A 25915-nucleotide genomic window follows, 5' to 3' on the forward strand; every position below is an offset into this window, starting at 1 on the left:
CCTGTTACATACTTTTAATAAAACCATTATACCCTGATTTCCCATTTTCAATGGGTTCAGTGTATACAAAATGAAAAGAGAGAAACTCACACCACAGTGGTGCAAGCGAATCAAGTCAATTTCTTTAGTGCTTTAAGTGAAAAACTATGCAGCTAAAGTTTATTAGCTCCAAGCACCTGAAAATCCGTCAAAAAGGGAAAGGAAAGTAAAGGAAAGCCAGGCACAACAACAATAATAATAAGAACAGCAACAACCGAAATAGGCAAAGAGTTTTTGGTCACGTAAGGCTCATAAAGAATGCTTCAATGGCATCATTTGCAGTGCGCTTGCTTTTTGTTTTATTTCGGTTGAGAACTAGGCTACGCTAATAAGTTGCCCCGTTGTTTATCCTTGACGAGTGGCGAGTGGCGAATGCCGGCGAATGGCCCAAATGCAGGCCGTAAATCTTAAAAGTTGGCTTTTTAAAGCCGTTGAATATGTAGAAGCTTGTTGCGTTAACCCTTCAATAAGGCGCAGCGCATTCATTTATCATACGTATGTGTGTACGTTGAGTCTGTGTGTGTGTGTGTCTGTCTGTGTGTGTGAGCTTGCGCGCGTGCCTCTCTCGGCGCTTCTCAGCACTTGGCTGCCGCGCAAGGCAACCTTTTTCATTTGTAATAAAATTCATATGACTTTGGGCGCATGTTTAACGTAAAACTGCCCCTCGCAACCCAAAACGGCGGGCATCATTAGGCCTGGGCACGCACATTCCCAAGTCAGCTACGTTTTCGGAGACGTACTGCTCCCCATCTCTACCCGCAACCCACTCCACACTTCTCACTTGGTTGTGGCAGAAGAGAGAGAGAGAGTGTGAGAGAGAGAGGGAGTGCGGCGGGCGCCACATGCAAAACGCCATGTGTGACATTTTTACTACCAAACATTTGTTAGCGCACCGTCGACCCTCTGTCTCAGCTGCTCTTCTACTCGCTGCGTCTGTCTTTGGGGCAACTCACAGTCAACACGTACCAGGGCACCGTCATTCGCATACTCTGCTTCAGCCTTATCCACATGCCGCAATGTTGTCGTCGTCGTCGCCTGTCGCTGGTCGTTTTTCTGTTGACTTTGCATAATTTTATTGCTTTTCTTTTATTTTTATGCGCTTTTGGCCCGGCTCGATTCGCCTGCTGTTCCACTTTTACAGCCGTCGTTCTCCCCCTGCCCCCCTCACTCCAGCGTTGGCTTCCCCTCTTACCTCTAGGCGACATTGACATTATAATCAATATTTTTGTTACTTCACTCAAACATTTTGAGGTTCGCTTGTGCTTTGCTGCTGCTCTTTTATTTCTGCTAGCTTTTGCTTACATTTTCCGTTTGTTGTCCCTGCATGTCATCTGGCCCACTGGATTGTGTATGTGTATGTATAATTGACTGACCTTTGGGGTCATCTATCCGCCAGCATGAATCGTGTAACTCAGCATTGCTCAGTTATACGTTTTATCAGACAATCATATCATAGGCTATGAGAAATGAATTGAGTTGCTTAGCTTTTAATGCTGTCAAAATGTTGGACTGCCGATTATCTAATACTGCATTTAGATTAATGAAAATATATTAATTTTAATTGCTTTTCTTACTCAAACTTTTAGTTTAACTAATATATTACAGCTTTTATATATATATATATATATATATATATATATATATATATATATATATATATATATATATATATATATGAGTGGATTATTGAATAAAAAACAAATATGTTTTCTTGTTACCATCAAATTATATACTCCAAAATAATGAAATATTTTATTACATTTTTTTATATATTAAATATTTTTGAAAAATGTACATATTGTTCAATAAAATGTCTAAAATATTTGTTTCATATAATTAACTGCAATATATATATTTTTTTTAATATGTATACTTCAAGTATATAACATACTAGTCATCGTATGTATTTTTATTTATATTTTTTTTATTTTTCAACATCAACCACCCACAAAACAAGTAATATTAGTTGAAAATAAAAAAGTGAATAAATTGTAGATTGAAAAATTACCTTTCCGATATATCAATATAGTGCTATTAATATAAATAGCAAAAATTTTACTTAAACCGAAAAAAACACAAAATTTAGTGTTACTTTAATATTCGGGTTTTTCTTCATCAACTGACTAAATTCAAGTTTTATTAAAAATGGTTCACTTTAACATTTTGTATGATATATTATAATTTTTGTTGTGTCGTTGGAGCCGATTTTGGGCCACTCTTCCCGTAGCCATGTCTTTAGGTAAGATATTGAAGATATCGGCAGTCTACCTGACTCCAAAATTTTGGGGCTGACAAGGTGTTTCAAAATGTTTTGGGTAACTGAAACGTAGACAGGACTCGATTTTGTGGCCTTATGCTTAGGGCAATTGTCCTGAAATAGCTGAAATATGTCTGAAATACCCATTTTGTCAGGAAACCCAAAGATAATCCTTGACTAAGTGCTCCTGAATTAGGACCTGAACTCATTGCTGAGCAAACCAAACCACTTTAAAAAAAATATTAAAATTAAAAAAAAAATATATATAAATAAATAAATTAAATAAAATAAACTTCCCCGACTAGAAAACTCTTTCATAAGATTATATGGAAGATCGAATCCAAGTCCCACAATATATGCCTTCCATTGTTATAATTACAATTAATTAATTTTGCCTATCTATCATGTTAAATCGGCTATCAAAATGTTATATCTTGTTTTCTTTCCGGCAAAGTGAAAAGTTTCTGGCAAGTTATTAAGCTTGACAATTTGTGGGTTTGTTTTTGGGTAGTTATACACTCCGATGTCAATTCAATGGTGTTTGTTGGTTTGTTTTGCTTTTGTGGCACATTGTCCAAATGATTTTAGTAGGTCATAAAAATGTTGGTACTTTATTATACAGGCAGGAAGAATATTATGCATTATATATTCATGATGGCAGTGCTTGGGGTCAGCGCTTTTTTTTTTTCTGGGGCATTCTAAATAATTACCAGTGTATTTTATTTTTATTAAAGCGCGTTGCGAATTTGTCATGCGGGCTGAGAAGATAAATCAGTAAATGGTTTTTGGCCGACTTCACAGCAGGCAAATAAATGTCAGCAAAATATAAAGCGGTCATAAGTTGTATCATTATTTTCCATCATTTACATAAGCGCGCGTGTGTGTGTGTGTGTTTCTGTGTATGTGTGCGTATTTTAATTTATGTGAGCTGTGTGTTTGCCTTGTTTTTGGCAGAAATGACATAAAGGCATTTAAACACGCCATAAAATAATTCATAATAATTTCCATGTACACAGGATATACAAATATTCCTCACTTGCCATTTGGATGCCCATCCCATGGCATTCCCTGTCTTTAACTCCATCCCTTGGCTCGTCAATGTAACCGTTTTTATGTGGCAGATTTTAATGCATATTTCTTGTTTACCATTCTGAGTTAACACAAATAACATGTGTGTGTAGGCGTAGGTGTGTGTGTATATTCTTATGACTGTTGATAGCTTTAATAATGTTTTACCAAGGGGCAGGGCTGAGCCCAACACAAAGTCATCAAGTTGTCTGACGTAATTACAATCCTTTGTGCCTTTGCATGTAGGTTAAGTGATTGGAGCTGATATCAGTTTTGGGGCACATGTGTACTTGAGTTACGGCTTATATATTCAAAGGAATTACATTTTGCATATTTTTGAATTTAGCATAGGCTATAAGATCTATATAGAATGTCGTGAGTATTAATATAACATATATAACGAAAGTTTAATTTTACAAGATTTTACAATAGTATTTCACAAAAACTTGTGTTAAGTAAATTTCAAATACAGTTGTTCTAGAGATCATCATTCTACCTAGAAGACGCTAAAATCAAGAACTACGGACGCTATAAGAGGATTCTACAGAATTATAAGAAAATATTTAATTAAGAACTGGGGTTAAAGGCGGAACTTAGATGTCAACCGCATTCTCTTTAAGTATAAACTAAATTTTTTACCTCAAGTATTCCAAATTTTCCGGATTTATCTAGAATTCATAATATCTACTTCGCGCTATCTAATTTTCTTGTATTCACCATTTCTCTCTCTCTCTATCTCTCCGTGTCACTTTAGTTTCTCTCTCTCTCTCTTTCTCTGACTCTTCTCTGTTATTCGCTCTTCCACGCCCTTTTTGCCATAGGCTTAAGTTCAGTTAACGTTTTTCTCTAGATATGTGATTTTAGCTCTCTCTCTATACATATCTCAAGTGGGCTGTCTACCTCACATTGTCCCTTCTCTGTTTTCAATGTGCTCTCAGACTCTTCTTTCTCTCTCTCTCTCTCTCTCTTTCTCTGTCTCTCTTAAATAGTTATTTAATCTTTTCTCTCTCATCTGCCTTCCTGTCTCCATCTCTCACATTTCTTTACCTGCTTTTTCAGCATTTTCCTATCTCACACATTGTTATCTTCCCATTTCTCTGTCTCCACTCTTCCTATTCCATCTTTCAACTCTTCTCTCATATTCCCTCTCTTTAGCTTTCACTCATTTTTCAATTTTGAACACCTCCGCTAACATTGCGCATAAAATAGAAATATCTGAAGTATTTTAATAAATATAAAATTATATATAGCTTTTGATTATCTTTAAAAATTTAAATTTAAATTGAACTCACCTAGCGTGCTGTGGCCCAACGTTTCCCATGTCATGAGCTGAACTGGCCGTAATTTGAAAGTCCGCTATGGCGCCAGATTCCATGCCTAGAGCCTGTTTGCAGGTGCCTGAAAATTATGATAATTTGGATATCAGTTGGTTGCGGTTGGTAATGGCAACTCCATTAATTTAGACTACTACTTTCTCGCTCTCGCTCTCGCCCTCTGGGTCTGTCAGTGCCACTCGTTCTACACATGTTAATTAATTATGCGATGCATTTTGGCCTGCAGCGCATTGCATAACGAGCGAGGCTAAAATTTCCACACCAACACGCCCACAACATCGGGCAACTGACACTTGAAAAATTGCACCCAATTAAAATGAAATATGTGGAAATATTATACAAAATAAGCATATATATGTATATATTAGGATGATGTAGCGCAAAGCGAAAAGAGAAAAAAAGCTTAATTCCGAAATCAAATTAAAACAAATCAAAAATTCTATGCCAGGGCATTTCTCACCTGTCAGGCGAACGCATAAATTAATTAAACGCAAAACAAAGCATATCAAATTGGAGCCAGAGAAAAGGAAGATGATACAATCGGCAGACTCAATTTCCATTTGCCATCAATCTGTGAGAATGTATGAAAAGCGCAATTATCATTTGGGCTCCACTTGTCGAATGGAGCAGCAGCACAGTCAGCAGCAGCAGCAGCAGCAGCTGATGCTTCAAATGAAATTCCACTCAAGCGGACAGCGGCCCCCTCAGAGACCACGAAAGGGTCATGAATAGGTCGTTGAGACGCCGTCATCAGCATCATCATCATCGTGAACATCAACTGTTGTTCTTAGCAGGCAGACAAAAATATCAACAATATTATCATTCAGTGAATAATTAGATGCAATCAGTCAACGCTTAAGCACCATAAGTCAAAGCCAGCCGAGCCAAAGCAGGAAACTAGACAAAGGTCAGCCGTGTATATACCATATTCTTCAAGCACTCAGCCACTGAGCAGCCACTGAGCATGCCTGAGCTTGCCTGAGCTTGCTTGAGCTCGCCTGCCACTTGACAGCCGGCGCCCTATCTCGCCATCTGCAGTTAGAGATACTATTCTTTTACATTTTGTCGTAGTTTCATTTTACTTGCTCTGCTCTTAGCCTTTCTGCATTCCATTTAAGTCTAGTCTCTTGCTTTCTCACTAGGTGCTGGCAATTTTCAACTGCTCTCAATGGCTGGGCGGTCAGTAAAGATTATTTGAGTTTATCGAGTCGATATACTTATAACAGATTTTTATCTCTGTTTGATTTGAAAGAATTTATTTTTCTTACAAAATTTATTTTTCTTAAAACTAAATTTTATAGTTTGCATTTATAAATTCATTTCTATACCTAGCTGTTAGCTCTATAGCGACTTGCACTAGAGTAGTGAAAAATGGAATCGTAAGATTTTTATATAGATAAATTTAATTTTCTTTTTTTTTTTTCTTCTTCTTCTTTAACTTAACTTTATAATTTGCATTTGTAAATTCTTAGCTGATGTTAGCTATAGCGACTTGAACTAGAGTAATGAATAATAAAATCATAGAAAGGTTATCTTGAGTCTTTTACATATATTTCTGTGAAAAAGTTTTCTTGCAAATATCTTAGCTTGAAGTACAGTTTGTTGTTGAATATTTGTTTATTATGCCTCCTGTCAATGGTATATTACAAATTATTGTTATAGCAGCAATCACAGCAGCCAACATTGAAGACAAGTCAACGTAAGATGGTGCTGTCCTGGTATTTTGTTTGGGCTTTACTTCATGTCTCTAAACTGAATCCAATCTATATATAAATATTTTGTTATTTAGTAATATATGTGTATATAATTATTTTGATATATATTATTTTTTGAGCCTGAATATCCAAAACTTTTCTAAGTTGAGGCCTATATTTAATTATCTAATTATTTTGTATTTCATTAAAATTTTGTTGCCCAGCTTGAGTAAGCAAAGAATTCTGCGCGTCTTGTTCCTAATTTTATTTTTGAATCCCCCCCACGTCTTCATGAACGACTTGAATTTAGAGCTCATTGGTCATTTAGTTTCAAGGCTCAGTAGAAAAAAGCGAAGTGAGATCTAAGTGTTCTTGGATTATCTAAATGCATTTAATACTTGTTTAACTATTTTGGGAATATATCGTAAGATACTTCAAAATGATACATACATATAAAGGTATATGTATATACGAGTCAAAGGATATATACATTTACTCATATATAGGTACATAATTATCTACCAAAATCTTTATTTTTGCATAAAATAATACCCCAACTTTATCTAAAGTAATTTATCTTAAGTAATTTATTTCATTTATTTCCATTCAATCAATTATAATTTTAGTTTTAGTGATTATTTAGTGATTATTAACAAATATTTTAGTATAATTATATTCCACTTTAAATTCAGCCAAAGCAGCCTTAGGCATGCATATGCTAATAATAATTGTTAGTAAATTAATTACCATATTAATATCTACTCAATTTTCAAGCTAAACAAATATTTGATTTCGTAACGAAAAACTCGTATTGTCAGAATATTTTGTTATTGCTTTTAAGCATGTAATTAAACTTTTTTGCCTTTGGCTGCCCCTCAAACGATAATTTGCTCAATTTCTATAAACTTTTCAAACTTCCCGCCGCAGAGTGCTTATATGCCCGCTGGTTCTTGAGCATTATCTTTACTCGTAGCCCATCAGTGCACTAAAAATTCATTTAGCCAAAACACAATTGCTTAATTATCTACAGACAGCAAAACTTTTGCCAGTGCGCCCTGTAAATTGTTGTAATCAGTCAAGTCAAGAGGCAACGCCAGAAACTTACAGTTGTTAATATTTACATTACGCCCTGACATATTGCTGCTCATAAATTATTTTTAATTATTGGAAAAAAAAAAAAACAAATTAAATGAGCTGCGTAAAATCTATGAGAGCTAAGAGAACTCTTTTTCTCCGTCTGATCGATGGGCGCAGCGCAGTTCTCTATGTGTGGGTAATCAATTATGACAGCATAACTTCCGTCGCTCCACCTCGGTGATTGGGGGGTAATGCTGTTTGTGTGGAAACTATGCCAAATCAATGGCAAGCATTTCATTTGCTGCATAAACAATGCATTCTCGCCCCTATTGAGGCTTGCCCCGATGAATTCAGCGAGTGGATGAGCGGCGCCCTTCACTCCGCGCAGCACCTCTCCTTGTATTGTATGTATGTGAAAAACTATTTTGCAAAACTCTGACGGCAAAATGCAAAACTACAAAGTGAAAAGTAAACAACGCACGGCACAAACAGCAGTTGTTGTTGTTGTTGTTGTCACTGTTGTTGCTGCTGCTAAAGTTTTGCACAAAATAAATTGCACAAAATTTAATTAACTGCACTTGAGTGCGTGGCTGGGTATGTCCGCTGCAGTGCATCCAAGCAAGCTGGCATCCGCCAGCTCTCAGCTGGGTGTGTGTGTGTGTGTGTGTGTCTGTGTGTTTGTATTTTTGCGATAATCATAATTCAAAGTTCTTCGGGCCCGGGCGTAAAACAACACAAACAAACACCGCGCAACTTTATGAAATTGGAAATTGCACAAATTTTACAGTTCAATGCAAGTCAAAGCAAGTAGCAAGTCGTTAACAGCACCATAAAGGGGAAGCTCAGCGAGGGATTGAGTGGGGGCGTGGTGGAGGTGAAGGCGGCGGCGGCTACGGCTGCGGCTATAAGATTGGCTGGCTGGATCGCTAAATCGCTTTTCGGCAGGCATAATTCATTGCAAATTGTAAGCAAACATTTGAGATACAAGTGAGCGCATTAGAGAGAGAAAGGCAATATTAATGGATAGAGAGAAAGAGAGAGAGAGAGAGAGAGAGAGAGAGAGAGAGAGAGCGAGAGCGAGAGCGAGAGCTGGACAGAGTGAAGAATGATTGAGCGTTATCGAAGACTTTATTAGTATAGATTCCCAGCAGTTTTGCTTTTAGAATGCATTCCCGGAATTATTATTATAAAAATTATTATTGATATATTTAAGGCATTATCCCTTTTTTGCTATTATTAATATATTTATTATTATTAATATATTAATATATTAATATATAATATATAATATATAATATATAATATATAATATATAATATATAATATATAATATATAATATATAATATATAATATATAATATATAATATATAATATATAATATATAATATATAATATATAATATAATAATATTTGAAATTCACGAAAAGTCTCCCAAGCTGGAAAACGTATTTATTAAAGCTTACGCTTTAAAAAATTTAGGAAATTAATTCTTGAATTTTCGAAGGTACTTGCATAGAATATTTTATATATATATTATATGTATATATTTTAAATATTTGCATATATTTTTGTCATGTGAAAAATTATATTAATGAAAATATTTTTTTAAATACATTTGAATAATATTAAAATATTAAAAATTATTATTATTATTTTTTTAATATCTTTTTGAAATTCCCTAAATCATTTAATTAATTATTTCTTTACTTTATTGTTTTTATATTTTTAATTCCTATTCAAGCAATATACAAATTTTATGATAAATAAAATGTCATAATATTTTTAAAGTTAGGTTAGGAATTTGGCAAACTAAATTTGCTTGGTATCAAATTTATATTTCAATGAAATATAGTTTTTTATCATATTGCTCGCATATCTATATTAGGTAAAATAGAGTATTTAATAGTCCACTGTTCTTTTCGTCTGAGCACATCTCTTTGTTTGATGTGTAGGTTGCCGATTCAAAAGCTAGTAAGAAAGTTTTTGCAACGGGGACGGGGCAGCAGTGGCAAGAGCTGGGAAAACTGCGAGCAAACAGCACAGAAACCGCGCGAGAAACGCGTTCGCGTTTCGCGTTCAATGACGCGTATCTGTGTGCTGGCGCTCATAAACAACAAAAGCAACAAGGCGTGCTTTATGAGCAGTGAATCTCCGGCCCCAAACACAGAACTTTGTTTTTGTTTTTGTTATATTTTATTTTATTTTGCTTTTCGTCCATGGTTCGTTAGGGCTGAAAGTGAGCGAGAGATTCGTGTAAAACAATTTACGCACGCATTTTAATTGGATTTCAATAAGCAAATGTATCCGACGATGGATGCAAGAGCGAACAAAAGGCTCGGCGCGAATGCAATGCGCTGATTAATTATTAAGTAGCCAGCGCAAACAAACAGAAACGAGCTGTGGAAATGGCCATGGTCGTGACAAACATCTAACACGCAACATTAAACAACAGCAACAACAACAGCAACGACAACAGCAACGGCAACAGCAAAATACAGACAACATGTTAAACATAGATATGGCTATAAATTAACATAATTTATAAGCAAAGTATCTTAAATGCATGTCACCACATTTCCAACATTCACTTTTACGCTCTATCGCAGCGTACATAAATCCCCCCGAAAAAAAAAATACAAGAAATAAGAAAAATTATAGTATAAGGAAAACATGTTCCATGTCGCGTTGCCTTGTGTCCTAATCGTCGCCAAGCTATCAGCATGCGCGTTTGCACAGTCTTTTAATTTATCGACTGACCATGCAAAATCTGTTCCCAGTTGTGGGTGAGCCGTGAAACTCTGTCCAAGTTTGGGCTGAGGTCTGGACCTGCGCCCATGGCTTGGGCCCATGACTTGCCTCAGACTCTGTTGAGTCCGGGCGCTAGGCAATTAATTGTTATTTAATTTTTTCCACACACACACACACACACACACACACACAGTGCAGCCTGTCCGTTCGATTCGGTTTGGTTCGGTTCGGTTCGGTTCTTATCGCGGCTCAGCCATCAGCTCAACCATGCAGCTGCAGGTCTGCAACCTGGAAGCAACATTTGGGCCTGTGAAACGTGTCCGCCAGATGCTGTCAAAATATATATATGTACGTTTGCTTATCGTTGCTATATCTAAATCGTTAAAATGAAATGTATCTCAAGAGGCTGTCATGTCTTTTTGCATGCTACACAGTAGCCTAGTAACTAACTAACTTAGCGCTTGCACTTAGCTATTATGAGTAGTAACTCATTTGCCTGCCAATGCAACAACTTACAACATGCAACGTGCAACGCGCAACGTGCATGTTTTCCGACAATTTTTTAATGTGTTTAGCTCTAATGGCAATAATTGAAAGCCTTATCGAAAACATTCGAGTTATTTATGAAAGCAATTTGAATATAAATACAAGATATTTACAAGAAAATTCCTTTAATTATGTGTTATTGTTTTCGAAACAACATGTAGTTGGAGCTTATTAAATTAAGTAAGCATATTATAATATTAAATGACTTGGAAGAAGCTATTATACTGTTGTTAAATTGGCAATAATTATGTTAATAGTTCGCATTTATATTTGAAGTACTTTTAATAGGATTATAATTTATACTTTCATACAGGCTTGCCTGCTTGTTGAATTTATACTGTCTAAGCTCTTTGCCCATGTATCTGCTTACACACTCTGTTCAAGTATTCTGTAATAAGCTTTGCACTTAAGCAGTTCACTGAAAACTTTCCAGGAATTATTGATTCATGTTTATTATTTTCATGAGCCTTCATTACATTACAAATCGCAGTAGATATTTTATATCAGGGTAACTATCAATCAAACTGCTCTACTCTCTTTGAAGTGTAGAAGAGAAGATAAGAGAAGAGTATACTGTCATTCCGTATACTCATATGCATATCTAAAAGCTACATGTATAGCCCCTATGGCAACTAAACACTTAAAACAAATAATATACATATATACCATCGTCCAAGCGGGGCAGCTCGTAAATTGTTTCTCTTACAGATATTCAGCTTATTCTATAAACGAGTTAACAACATCTATCATTCTAAATAAGGAAAAAATTTATATTCTAGATTTGCCATGCCTCTTCAAAAATTGCAGTGCAAACGTTTATTGAACTTCAATGTGTTAACTATATATCACTACTACTATATACACTGTTCTCTATGTATGTAGCTAGAAGAAATTTAACTACAACTAACAAGTTTTGCCTCTGGATTATTGTGATATTTTGTAATGAAAATATATTATATATTTTAATTTAAAAATAATTAAATATTTATTTTGAAAATATTTCTTTTCATATTATTTATGTAATATAATTTTGTAATAACTCAAGCTTTTTAGTCCGTATTCGTGTAGTATTCAGCGCATAAAAATTTTTCTTATATTAATACAATATGTATTTTATTTATTTCAGAAATGTGAAGAAATCACAGCTTTTACTTAAAAGAAAATTTCAGTTGGTAAGTGACTCATATTAAAATAAATATTAGTTCAAAAATAATATAAAAACTTTAAATTCAATTCAAATATAAATTTTAAATAATATTTTATACAACAATAATCAAATAAAGCGAATTATTTCATCAATAATTTTATTTATAATACAAACGTATTTTATATATATATAAAAAAAATATCTATTAAATTAAATTCATAAAAAATAAATTCATTTTACAATTAAATGTTAAAGAAGAAGACTTTCATAATTATTTTATTTTTTAATGTCCCCACTTAAACTCATTTGAAATTCATTAAATATAAGTTTAATATCAAAAATCTACAAGTTATTAGCACTTAATTACAGACCGCCTATGCATTCGCTCTTCTCTATCTCTGGCATCTATTTTCACTACAATTTCCGCCTGCAAAGCCCCTCAAGTGCGACGCATTTTGGCCTGGAGTCAACAGCGACTCTTGCACTGCCCCCGCCCACTCCTCCGCCTTCAGCATAGTTGCAGCTTAGTGTTGCATTTAGTTGAGATTGCCACCGGTTGTTTTGGCTGTTCGGTGGCAACATTTAACATGCATAATTTTTTTTTTTTTTTTTGCTGCTGCTGCTGTCGCTGCCTTCGAGCTGGCGGCCAGTGGGGCAAATTACACGGATCTCAGCATTTGCCGCTTGGCGTTTAGTTTATCGCGTTTGGCCACTGTTTTAGGCAATCGTATCGTATCGTTTCGTATCATATCGCCGCTAGAGATGCCAAGCGACAACCGACAACCGACAACTGACAACATCTAAAACCAATTCAGATCAGGTTTTTGCTGCTGCTGCTCACTGCACGTGAGTGAGTGTGTGTTTGTGTGTGTGTGTGTGTGTTGAAAGTGGCTTTTAGAGATTCCGCTGCAGCAGCGTGTGTGGGATTTTGCTGAGTGTAGCTGCTATTATAAGTTGTCCGATCTAAGGCTAGAAAGTAAAAGTGCCTGGGTGTACATTGTATATTGTCTATATTGTGTAAATGGCCATTTGGGGCTGGCCAAGCAATTAATTCGGAAATTGCTTTTGTGGAGCTTCAAGCAAACGTTGGCGTTTCTCAGTGCACCCAAATTGTTAGCCCCATGAGTGAGATATTTGACGGAAAAGTGTGCCAGTGTGTGTGTGTGTGGGTTATGATTGAGCAAAGACATTGAAATGACAGTGGGTTAACAGATTTTGCCAAGTGTCTCGAACAACGTGTATTAACCTGTTCATTGAGATTTTAGATGAAAGAAGGCAATGGAACTTAATTAAATAAAATGAAAGTGTAAATAATGCCAAAAAATAATTCAATAATTTTGCATATAAATAAATAAACAAAAATTTAAAGTTAAAAATCGAAACTCGAAAAAAATCAAATACATCATAAACTTTGTTTTTTTTTTTTTTTTTTTTTTTTTTAGTTAGTTAGTTCTTAAAAATAAATGCAACCAAATGTCAATGTGTGAAAACCTTAAAGATTTTAAGAAATATACATATAATTATTGCGAGCATAATCTTGTAATAAATCAATATGGGTACACAAAAACAAATTAATGAAAGAATAAAAATAAATAAATAAATCGTATATAATATATTTGAATTATTTTTCTCTTTGTTTCTTTATTGATTTCCTTTTTAAATAATTTAATTAAAAAGGTTCAAAAATAATATTTTGTATGCTTGAAAAAAGTCTGCACTGCACTGGAGTAAAAAACCGACCCTGCTTATATTAATTTTCGTTTGCGACAGAACATTCAATTCCAATGCCAGTAAAGAGAAGTATTTATAAAGCAGCAGCAGCAGCAACACTTTAAATATTTTAATATAAATATATGTATATAAAGACGGAGACAGAGAGAGAGAGAGAGAGAGAGCAAAGTAGTTTATGTGCTGTGGTCATTTTTTATTTGGTTGCCGCGAAGCAATTTGAGCAACATTTCAACGCGCCTACGGTTAAATGAAATATGTCGGACATGCAGATATTTACGCATTTAAATAAATACTGGCTGCAGATACAAACATACAGACGCAGCCAAGTGATTCGGAATCGAGCAAAGCAAAACGAACGACTGACTGACCGAATAACCAAACCAACGACTACATGATTTTCATTCAGCTTCATTCATTTCCTGCTACCGAACTGGCCTGGTTTATACACTATGCATTTCAAGGAGCTTTAGCTATGTTGATAAAGAAAAAATATGTAGAGTAAATATAATCGGAGAGAGGAAACTTGATTGAATTTTTATTAATTTCATTTTAAAATGTTAAGTGAATGCTTTTAAATAAAATTTCGATATATATATAAACTTGAAATATAGAGTATAAAATTTCAAGATAAATATATTTGTATAAATGCCAATGGGATACATATTCAAACAAAATGAATTGATTAAACTCTTTGACTTACTTGAAGTCAAGATTTTATACAACAGAAAATGTATTAAATTATTTGTACAGCCTCTATACAAGTTATTATCCCCAAATTAAATAAATATTATTGTAAACATGTGGTAAAGTGGTTTTGTTGAGCAAATGAAAAATTATTTTTAAAAATGTATCATCAAATTGTGAGAAGAAAAATAAATCACACTTAGGCATTCAAAGATACGTTTCATTTTTGCCAATTATGTGAGTTGAGCAAAATTGTTCAAGCAATAAATAAAAGAAATTTATATTTCTTAATTGCCCCAAGATATTGTAAAAGAGTTATTTATATTTATTAATTCCATCAATATATTGAAAGTCTTTTAGTTGCATACAAAATCACAAAATCACAATTGATTTTCAAATTAAACTAAAACGAAAACAGAAATTGGTTATTTGATAAATTATTTAAATGAAATATATAAAAAACAAATAAAATGAAATGTAAATTATAGGCTTTTAGAATTATGAAAAAGCAAAATAAATTGAGATCTTATAAACCTCAATATTTATAACAAATATTTATAACAAAGGGATTAAGACAATTTTGCAGCTATGCAAATTGGAAGAGTAAATTGACGTGTTGAGTTGCAAGTTTTCAAGTGTATATTAAGTTCGATGATCCTTAATTGGTTATATCTTTGGCTTTGGCAAACAAGTTGGACGCTAACGAGCCAAAGGCCCACAAGAAGATAATTTGTTATGCTCGGCAGACGAATGGCACAGAAAGCTACAGAGTCGCAGTGGTAACAATAACAGTCAGCTGAAAGACGAATAGGGTGACCTAAGAGGGGAAGGGGCTAAGAAACAATGCCAGATGGCTGGCTGGCTGGCTGGTTGGCTGGCTGATGGACGCGACCACACACACGTGAGCACTGGGAGCCAGCGCCACGACGGAGCCAATCAGCAATGGTAATGAGCAGCGTTCAAGTTGAAGACGAAGGTAGGTAGGCGGGCGGGCGGTCGGGCAGGTGGGAAATCAGCCCCAGTCAGGCAGAGTCATCTATCAAAAGCACCGCTGCGGCTTCGATTTGCTCGGACCCACTCAGCACCTAGATAAATATGTGTGCGTACATCTATATATATATGTGTATACCTAAATATATATATAGTTGTAGCTGTATATGCGGGTATACCTGCCATTGCCCTAGCTAACCAGCTACCCATCATTTTTGCACCGCCTTGAGCCTAGCCTTAAGCTAGGCCCAGGCTCATGTTTATTAATGACGACGTCGTCGTCAGCGCATCCTGGCGCTTTGCGTAAATTTCTGTAATTGGTTGTGGTTGAGTGCGTGCCGAGCAGTGAGCAGCGGGTACTGCACCCCGTTCACCCTCTGCTTAACAGTTATTAGTTACGGTTTGCGCTATTGGGTAGCACTTGAGCTTCAGGATGTTTCGATGCTGTCTTGTTCTCGTTCGCCCCTCTGTCTCTTTGCGGTTGATTGATTTCCATGTTGATTGCTGCAATGCAAATGCAAATTATGTGGACTGTGGCTAAGCGTGCCTGCCCCCGCGCCCCACCACAGTCTAAGAGTATTTAGTGCAATGCCAAAATGCCGTTGCATAGCATGCGCTCAACTTGAACGAGGGTTGACCAAAGAATAGGGTAGCAACGTGGTATTGTACTTGGCCAAATGTGTATTCAAGCATTACAAAACGTGTGTACATGTTACCATTTCATCAGTCAATACATTTCTATTTTTATATTTATGTAAATGCATATGAAAATATATATAACAAAATGTATTTGTTGAAATTTTAGACTATTCAACAAATTTGGGTTTTCAACTCGCTTTGTTACATATGCACAAAATATTTTCCATAATATTGCGTTGTACCTTTTTTTTTTTTTTATTAATATATGTATATCGAACAAGTTTTTCATTTCTTTTGCTGCTGCTGCTGCTGTTGCGTATTTGATCGAAATAAAAATGCATAAATTTCATGTCATGGGAACTGAACAGAAGGCATGTTTGAAACTAACTAGCTGTTAGTATGAAAAGTTTCGTTGGCGGGCGGGGGGTCTGGAGTCTAGGGTTTGGGCTATCTGAATTGGTCAAAAACGGTTGAATTGTGTATCAATGTGGAAGTTTCGTGTTGCATATATTGCAAATTGTGCATTTCTGATGAATATTTAATAAAAGAAATGCAAAATGAATCGTTTTAGGTTTCCTACAAAATAAACAAATTTTTATATTGATGTTTTTTATTTATTTATGATATGATATGGTGCTTGAGTACAAAGGAAAAAATTATAAAATTAATTCGACACTGAATTTATTACACTTTTAATAACTCTGATGGATTTTGTTATTTGATGTAAGCGTAGTAAATTTGAGGAGTACAAATATTTATTTAAGGCAGAGATATAAAATATATGAATATTCAGCTACAGAAATGATACTTAGATTTATGAGAGCTTTACTTGAAAGCATATTATTTATTGTAAATTTTTGTAAGCTTAGCAAACTTAGAAGCCCTGATTAGCTTAGCTGCTGAAAGAGTTTTAGTGAAATTTCCTTTTCAATGTAGACCTAAAATTAATCCTGTGTATGTATAAATTTATTTTATTTATCTATAGGGGCTCTCTGAAAAACATGCATACATTTAAATACTAAATATTATATGAAAATATGTGTTGGCACACTAAAACAAACGTCTAAGTATTTTTCCTATGTATGTCTTCTAAGTATTTCTTTCAAGTATTTTCTCAAAGTATTTCCTCTAAGTATTTCTTCCAAGTATTTTCTCTAAGTATTTCCTCTCAGTATTTTCTCTTAGTATTTCCTCTCAGTATTTCCTCGAAGTATATTCTCTCAGTATCCCCTCTAAGTCTTTAATGCTGAGCTGAACGATCACACACTTCACTTCACTTTACTGCACTGCACGACTGACCTCCACCAAGTCTGGGCGACTGAAAAAATCCTTCAGTTGCTGCTCTTTATATAGAGGAACTTTCTCTCAAGTTGCGCTCAAATGTTGAGCCAATGGGAACTCTCCTCTCTGCCTTAGGTATTCTAGCTTCGTTTTCCTTAAATATAAATACCAATTGAGTACTGCTGCATACATATAGACAACTTTAATGATCTTCTATAGTTTTTATTACTTAGCTTTTCTTGGGCAGGCACACAGAGAGAGGATAGAGAGGCAGACTTTGAGATAGACGGAGAGACCAATGAAAATGCTGTATACAGACATAAGAACAGACATTTAGGCAAAGATAGTTCTCGATTTGATAAAACTCTCAGAAGAGTATCAGACGATTGGACGGACATTGCAAAGACCAATAAACTCTTTCCACTGTTTGAACAAATATAAAATGTGCTTGTAGATTTGTAAACGTAAATCCCGCGTATATTATTAAATTTACTATTTAAATAAAAATAAATCGAATAATTGAATTAACGAGTATTTATTCAAAATACTATTTAAGTTTTCGTCATCTTTTGTTTTTCTTTATCTCTCAATTCTTTAGGCTGGTAGACTTCATTCTCATTCTCACCTAAGACTTCTGATTAAAAGTAATAGAAGTTAAGCTATACTTTAAACCGTACTCTGCCAGGTCAATTGTTATTCTGCTGCACACTTCTCTGCATTCATTTACTTACCAATTTCCAATGGGGCCACGCCCACAGCCGCTGAGCCGGCTGGATTGCCAACAGCTGTTGTTGCTGTTGCCGCCTCGACAGCAGTGCGAGTGCCACTGGAGCCGCTCAATAAAATCAAAGTCAATGCCAGCCAGCATAAAGTTTTATTGTTATTAACAACGCCATGACGCTGAATGTGGCAATAACTTTTTAAATAATTTGTTGCAAAATGCCAGCAGCTGTACCCGGGCCGTGGACCATGTTGCACGGGCCAACAACAATCAATAGACAAATGTCGAGGCGAATTCAATTTCGGTATTTTTATCGTAGGCATTTTGATTAGATTTTCTTTGTTTTCCTCTTTCCTCGGTTGGCTTCGTTTATTTGAGTTGATTTTCACACGTTGCGAATGCGGCGCATTGCATGCTGCAAGAGAAGAAAAATGTTGATAAATGCTTTAAGAAATATGTGGCATAATTGTTGAGGACATTTTTAAAATTTTGCAACTTAATTGGCGTCGCTTTAAGAATGTCAGACAAGAAGTCAGGCAGTTGATATTTTCTTTCTCATTTTGTTTTTTTTTTGTTTTTTGTATTCCTTCTATGGCATTCTCTGCGCCCTCTAAATACATCATTGTCAGCAAATTAATGTGACGTGACCTTGCAAACTGTCGCGTTTGTGTCACATGACAGGCAAGTCATGTGGCAGTTGTTGTTGGCAACAGTCGCTGGCAACGTTGCGCAGTTCCTCGGCACGATTTCCACAGCTCCTCTGTGCAAGTTAAATTTATGTAAAATGTCAGACACACACAAGCACACACATACACACACATACACACAAGCTCTCTAAAACCCCTCTCAACTCAACTCAGCCGACATGCCAAAACGTGTCAAAATACAAAAATATAAACAGCGCGAAAAACTGTACGAAAAACTGTTTTGTTGTTCTCCGGCTAGGGATGCGCGGTGCGGCCTACTGTCTGATGTTTGCCCTTTAGGCAGCCGGAAATGCAACAGAAACAACAAAAACAGCAAAACAACACCCCCCCCAAAAAAAAAAAAGACTAAGGACCGTGCCAAGTTTTAAGCAGCCAAAATTAAAGTTGGCAAAAGACCTTACACGCGATAGTCAGATTTATGGCAGACACTGTAACTGTTGACACCAGGAGAAACCAGTGAAAGTTGCTTTAAGCAAAGGTCACAGTGTCTTGTTATAAAAGCAAAATCAAAAGTTTGTGGTTAGAGAGACCTAAAGGAGGCTATGAAAAAAAAAAGGCCTTTGCTATTTTCGCGAACTGAATTTGTTGCTCAATATCTTAAAAATGGAATTTAACACGATATATGTTTAATACGATAAAAAAAAAAATTTATATATAACATAATATAATAAATATTATAAATTAAATATATAAAAACACACTTTTTATTAAATAAATGAAATATATAGAATATATATAGATATAAAAAAAATAAATAAATAAGACCTGGTATAATAATAATTATAATAATAATTTTAAAAAATAAATAAATAAATAAAAATAGTCAATAACATAAAAAGTAAGAATAAATATATAAATTAAATGTAACCAATAAAATAGAAAAATATGGAAGGTAGATATTACCTGAGCTTGCTTGATTCACTTGATTGATTCCCTCTCTACCTATCTTTACCTCTCTCCTCTCTTTCTCACAAAGTAGACTTCTATTCGAAATAATCTAAGTTTAGATCTAACGAAATCTAAAATAAAATATTAATATTTACAATAAAAGTTTTGGCACTTTACAAGAACTATATAGATATATATCAGAAACTCCTGCCGAAGTATTCACACATTCATACAATCTATTCTATATTCATATCATCTGAATCTCTATTTAAAGCGCTTTTATATTTCTCCAGCCTGATAGTTGCCATATTCTGCATAATATGCAAACTCGCTGCGAGAGTGTCTCGAAAAAGATCAAAAGCGAGAAATACACAAAGAAATTTTCGCAGGCAAGCGGCAAATGCCGACGCGCATTCACTCAAGCAATTAATAAAATGTAAAAAAAAAGAAAAGAAAAGCAAAGCTAAGGAAACAAAATAAGAAGAAAAAAAAATGATGGAAAATGAAAAGAAAAATCAAATAAAGAAGCAAACTAAACGACAAACGTTGAGGCCGTTTTGCGGCTGTGGCTTGGGATCTGTTATGGTAACTGGAACTGTAAGAGAGGGACTGACATAGCAAGTAGCGAAGGAGTGAGAGAGAGAGAGAGATGGGTAGATAGGGAGAGGGAGAGAGGCAGAAGGAGGCCAAACTGGCGCCCACACTTCCTTTCATATGCGAAATGAAAAATTTTACGCCAACTTGACAGTGGAAGTGGCAGCAAAGTTGCAAATGTGCCTTGTTGTTGTCGCACTCGTTATTGTTGTTGTTGCTGTTGTTGCTGTTGTTGTCGGCGGCATAGTCCCAAATAAAAGGCATAAAATTTGCCAGCCGCCACTTGAACACAACGAGTCGCATAGTTTTTATGGCCATGGGTCGGCCTTTTAATGCGCTCCATGTTCGCAGTAGTTGCAATTGCAATGAAACGGCAGCTGGTCGCAGCGCTTAGCCTGAAGAGAGAGTGAGAGGGAGAGCGAGAGCGAGAGACGAAGAGTGGAAGAGTGGAAGAGACTGACTGAGGGGCAGCTGTTGGGGAGCAACTGGGGAACCGCCATTGGATTGTGTTGGTTATCTGACTGTGGGCACTACTGGCACTGGCACCGTTTTCTTCGGTAGCCAGCAGTCAAATGCAAATTTTTTATGTGACGAAAGCAAAAAACAGATGCGTGAAAAGCGACGTCGCTTTTCGTCGATGTGACGCGAACGAACCAACAACTACTCTGGGGAGGGAGTGGCGGCTGGCTGGCCGGAGAGGTGTGTGCAGCAGGCGGGCGGACATTGGGTCAGGCGAACGTGCAGATCACAGAGGTCGTTGCGCGTAGCACTGGTAGCCATATGAATGGCAAAGTGAACTGAGTGAGCTGACAGTTCCATTGAGTTCGGTGTGATGATGTGTGACGGATCGGCAAGGGGGACGAGATGCATCTGCGTTAAGATATGTGAAATGCGTTAAAGTCGGAGATGAGTTATGGATCACTTAAAGCAATTTAATTATAGTCACATATTAGTTTTATCGTTGCAAGATCTGAGATCGCTTTGGCTGCAAGATGCACATAAATTAGAGAGATGAACAAAGTCATAAAAAAGGGAGTAAATCAAGATGCATTTTATTTAATTTATGCAGAACTCAGTTCACTTATGAAGGATGTAAAAGTGTTCTAATATATAAATATTGTTTTCTGAATTATATTTATATTTTTTTAATCCAATGACTAGCATATTGTCTTTTACTACTCCCGCTAGGCTGACTGATAGTTAAAAAAAAAAAAAAAGCAAATTAATTATTTGCAAACATGCAATATGCAAATTTTATAAAACAGTCTTCAAAATATATATATATAAAAATGAAATTATAAAAAAAGATTAAAAAAAAAAAAAAAAAAAAAAAACAAAGAAATAAACAAATTTTTGATGAAAATATAAAGAAAATTAAAATGAATAAATAAGTAATAAATAATATTAAAATAAAAAAATAATAATTATGTAATAATTTTTTTTGACTTTTTTCATATAAATTATTTATTATGATACAAAATATATATTTTTTTAAATTACTCAAAAAGTAATTCTTATTTTTTAATTTTTTGCCATAAAAATTATAATCGTTACGGTCCCTGGTTTTAATAGTAATAAAAATATATTCTGTACATAACTTAATTTACAAATTACGAAGACATTAAAAAGATATATATATTTTTAAAGCATTCTAATGAGTATCATATCGTCTTATACAAGAAATACAAATATAAACTGCAATAGTTCAGTAAGTTATGCAACAAATGCTATCCGAATACTTTACAATATTCAGCATGGCAGTTTGGTTAGTATAACAACAGTAGCAGAGCTGCCGCATAACCCACAGCCCAGAGCAGCAGAACTGCAGCCTAACCACTGCACCACTGCACCACTTCACCAGCAACTCTGTCTAGATCCAGCAGCCTCTGCGCTGATAACGCGCACCATTAACACCCGCAAACAATAACCAAGTCGAAAATTAATTGAAGCCCGAGCCGCAGACGGTTCCTGGCAGGCGTTGGACCGCAAGTTACCCAGTCTCCCAGTCCTCCCAGTTCCCCCCTCCGGCTCCGCCAATTCAGCCAGCTGCTCCACCTCGAGTACTCTCCCCTCGCTTGCAATGCCAGACAGACATTGCAGACGCCCTGGCATGTCATTCATTTAGTTTTCTATGCCTGGTCTACAGCCCGTCGTGCCCCTCTGCTCCCAACCACCCAACCACCCAATCGGCATTCAGCTTGCCTGCCTGACTGCCTGACTGGCTGGGGTGGTGTTCGTTGAAGTACCGTTGCCTGCGGCCTGGCCATATTATTTTCGCACTCACCAAACGGCCGGCCGGCCGACTGCCGCCAACTGAGTCACTAAAAAGCGGCATTTTATTTGCACTCCAAGACGCGAAACTGTGCGCCAAAAATTATTACGCGCCCAACAGCCAGCAGCAGCAGCAGCAGGAGCAGCAGCAGCAGCAGGAGCGGCGGCCCCACGATGCAATCCAAATTGCTGTTGCTATTGCTATTGCTGTTGTTGTTGTTGTTGTTGTTGCTTTCTTTTTGCTGCTGTTGTGAGTGTAGCCTGGCATTTAATTGCCACATGCAACACATGTTGACGACGCCAACGTGAAAAAAAAGAAAAATATATAAAAGGACAGCCTGGAAAATTAATAGAAAAATATTTTTTAACCATTTTTAATTTGGGCTTTGTGGGCGGCAGCAACAAACGACAAACAACAAAAGCTTTGGCAATTTCCATCGCCTTTTTTTCGCTCTCTCTATCTCTCTTTCACCCATTGCAATTTTCTCTGGGTATACAATTTCATCGTAATTGTGGTTAATGTTATGGATATTTTATGTGGGAACTCAAGCGAGACTAAGTAGTCGGCGTCGTAGTCGTCGACGTCGCTGTAGGAGGAGCTGGCAACTGCTAAACGAGTGTAAACTAATGTGTATATACTTTGGCGAAGATTCTAATGTTGATATTTGTAACAAATAGCTTTGGCGAGACATGCTAGCTAATTAAAACTCAGCTAAGAATAATGAATAACTATTGAATTAAGGATATTTTTAATAGTAGAAGAGAAAACCCCCAGATATGTATATAATATGATGTTATGTACTTATGCAGTTCACTAGAAATTTATTCTGCATAAACACCAAATATATTCTAGAGGCAAATAGGGATTACCATCTCTTAGTTAACGTCAATTTATATTATATATGAATATTTTTGAATGTTTGCATATATATTAACATGTGAACATGTACAGCTTAAGTAGATGTTGAGGGTTTTGGAATCTGGATCTTCTGCTAGCTCTAGTGCTGGGTCTAGCAGGTCTTTGGATTGCTGTAGCTTGCTAGACTGGTTGGGTAAGACTTTAGAAATAGAAAGCGACATGTTAAGAAGCATATTGAAATAGAACTTTATGAATATTATTACGGAGTAAAGTATATCATAATTGATTTTCTTATACATATTTCATATTTTTAATTTAATAGTTTGAATTTCTATAAAGATTAATATAATGAGATTTCTTTAAATATATTTATAGTTATATATATTATTCAAATGTCCAAATGGAAAGTTTGCAATATAAACGCATATGATATCATAATAATAATATTAAAATTCTAAATTGAATATCAAGTTAATTATTTTTGATGCCATGTCATATGACTTTATTTTCCACCATTTAGTTTATATTTGATGCCATGATATTTAATTTACTTTCCAAGAGGAATTTTTTTTAGGCTCACATCAATATATAGGTAATTTATTTATATGTATAAGACAGCTTTTTCCCTTTTTCTTTACGTTCATATTCGATTTGTTCTTTAAAAATTCCCAAGAACTTCCATTTAAACTAAATCTTCGGACTATCTCAATGGCCAGCACTTTGTGCAAGTCACAATTTCAATGGATTCGAGACGCGCAGTCAGAACTGACAAAAGCAAGCTAAGTTCAATGCCATCTCCTGCCATCGAATAAATATGCCATAATTTAGCCAAAGCGCAGCGTCAGGGCCAAATATGCGGCTGGCCTTGGTCGAGCCCTGCACATGCTACGCTCTCAGTTCCCCCGGGTGCCTTTGCTTGCATACCATTCAATGTCGGGCATAAATTTTCTACCGTGCAAACCTAAAAATGTAATAAACAATTTTTTTGTTTTTTTTTGCCAGGCATTTTTCGTTTTTTGCTGCAGCGCGTCTAAAAAGAGAACAGAATGAGAAAATGTGCAGGCAGTGGCCACAGAACAATAGAAAAGCATTTTTAGCAATTTTTAACATTTTCTTTAATAAATTTTCCGCGCCAGCCAGCGACACATAAAACACTTTATCATTGAAATGCTGCAAAGTGACGACGACGACCAAAGAACTGGCAAATATATATATATATATATATATATATATATATATATATATATATATCTTTCGTATACAATGCACGCAGGGTTCGCCACATGAAAATTAAAAAGCGACAGCTGTAAATAGAAGTACTACTTAATTGTAAATGCACCGAGATTCGTGTGCTCTATGTATTTATATAAATGTGTGAAACTAGAAGGAAATTAAGAAAATTAAAATGAGTTTTTTAAATAAAAAAGCTCAGTTAATTTAGGCATATAATTATGTTAAAAAAAATAAATAAATAAATAAATAAACAAAATTAAATATAAATATTAGAAAATTAAATTTATATATATATTAGGGATTTTATTGAAAATTTGTTGGGTACTAGAAAAAAAATTAAATTTAACTGCTTTATAAAATATTGTTTAATTAAAAAAAAAAAAATTTTAATAATGGAAATTGCAAGTAAAAAAATTTAACTTAGATTACAAACAAATTAAAATAATATTTATTAGAAAAAATACTTTATTTAACTTTCAATATATTCAAAAAATTTTTAAATTATTTGTTTTTTTTTTTTTTTTTTTTTATAACAACGGCTGAATATAAAAATAAATTGCTTTAACTAACTATAAATATATAAATGTGATTAAAATATTATGAATAGTGAATTAAATATTTTATATAGTTATAAGGTTATAAGGGCATTGAAGAACTAGGCTGATTTTGAATATTGATTTATTTTAGAATAATAACTGAAATCAAGAATCTAATCACTAGATTTTAATTATATAGACACCGCCTTGTTATTTAATTTTCATTTGAACTTGATCTTAAACAACTTTTTCACAGTTGCCCATTTGTTTCAAACAAGACATATACCCCACTGAAAAGTTATGAATAGAGTCTCTCATGGTCAAAGGCAGCAGACACACGTTGTCGACGACAACGACGACGACGACGACTCGGTGGACGTCTGTGAGTACAACGGAAAGTGCAAAGTGTTGTAGCCACAAATTTTTGCATTGTGTTTTTTGTTAATTGCATAAAAAAGACGCAAAAGTTGCCTGGGTCGCAAAGGTCGTTTTATAAACTAAAAAGTGCACAGAACAGAAAAAAAAATGGCACGAGAAGAAAAACACAAAAAAGTCGTCACATGCGAATATGGCAAACAATTCCAACGGCTTCAGTTTAGACCGTCTGCTGGACAGAGCCAACTCCCCCAGCCAACGCGTCTGTCGTTGGCCAGCTGCACTTAGCACAGCTCACTTCTTGGCTAAGGTTAAGGCTTAGAGTGAGGGAGTCTAAGCGGGCTAGACGTTGAAATTAAATGCGCAAAATTACGCTGCAATTATGCGGCGTCAGAGACGTTTTGTGAAAAATTATGGCTCTGGGAATTTTCGCTTTGCCAGCGAAAGTTTTCCGTTCGCCTGGCTTATATTTTATGGCCATGTAAATGGCAAAGC

The 25915-nt window shown here is 35.2% G+C and overlaps 1 protein-coding gene across 2 annotated transcripts in view; it reads right to left on the reverse strand.

Moving 5' to 3' along the window:
- Window positions 1–25915, reverse strand: part of LOC6576689 (discoidin domain-containing receptor 2) — a 162680-nt gene that overhangs the window by 101756 nt on the left and 35009 nt on the right. For both annotated transcript variants that reach the window (XM_015165318.3, XM_015165317.3), the window contains exons 2-3: window positions 17968–18372; window positions 4657–4762 (exon numbers count right to left, since the gene is read on the reverse strand). In XM_015165318.3, the coding sequence (XP_015020804.1) occupies window positions 4657–4762; window positions 17968–18280 (419 nt within the window). In that variant the 5' untranslated portion in view covers window positions 18281–18372. The remainder of the gene's footprint in view (window positions 1–4656; window positions 4763–17967; window positions 18373–25915) is intronic.

The sequence above is a fragment of the Drosophila mojavensis genome, unplaced genomic scaffold (genome assembly GCF_018153725.1).
Source record: "Drosophila mojavensis isolate 15081-1352.22 unplaced genomic scaffold, ASM1815372v1 contig_36, whole genome shotgun sequence".
Lineage (NCBI taxonomy): Eukaryota > Metazoa > Arthropoda > Insecta > Diptera > Drosophilidae > Drosophila > Drosophila mojavensis.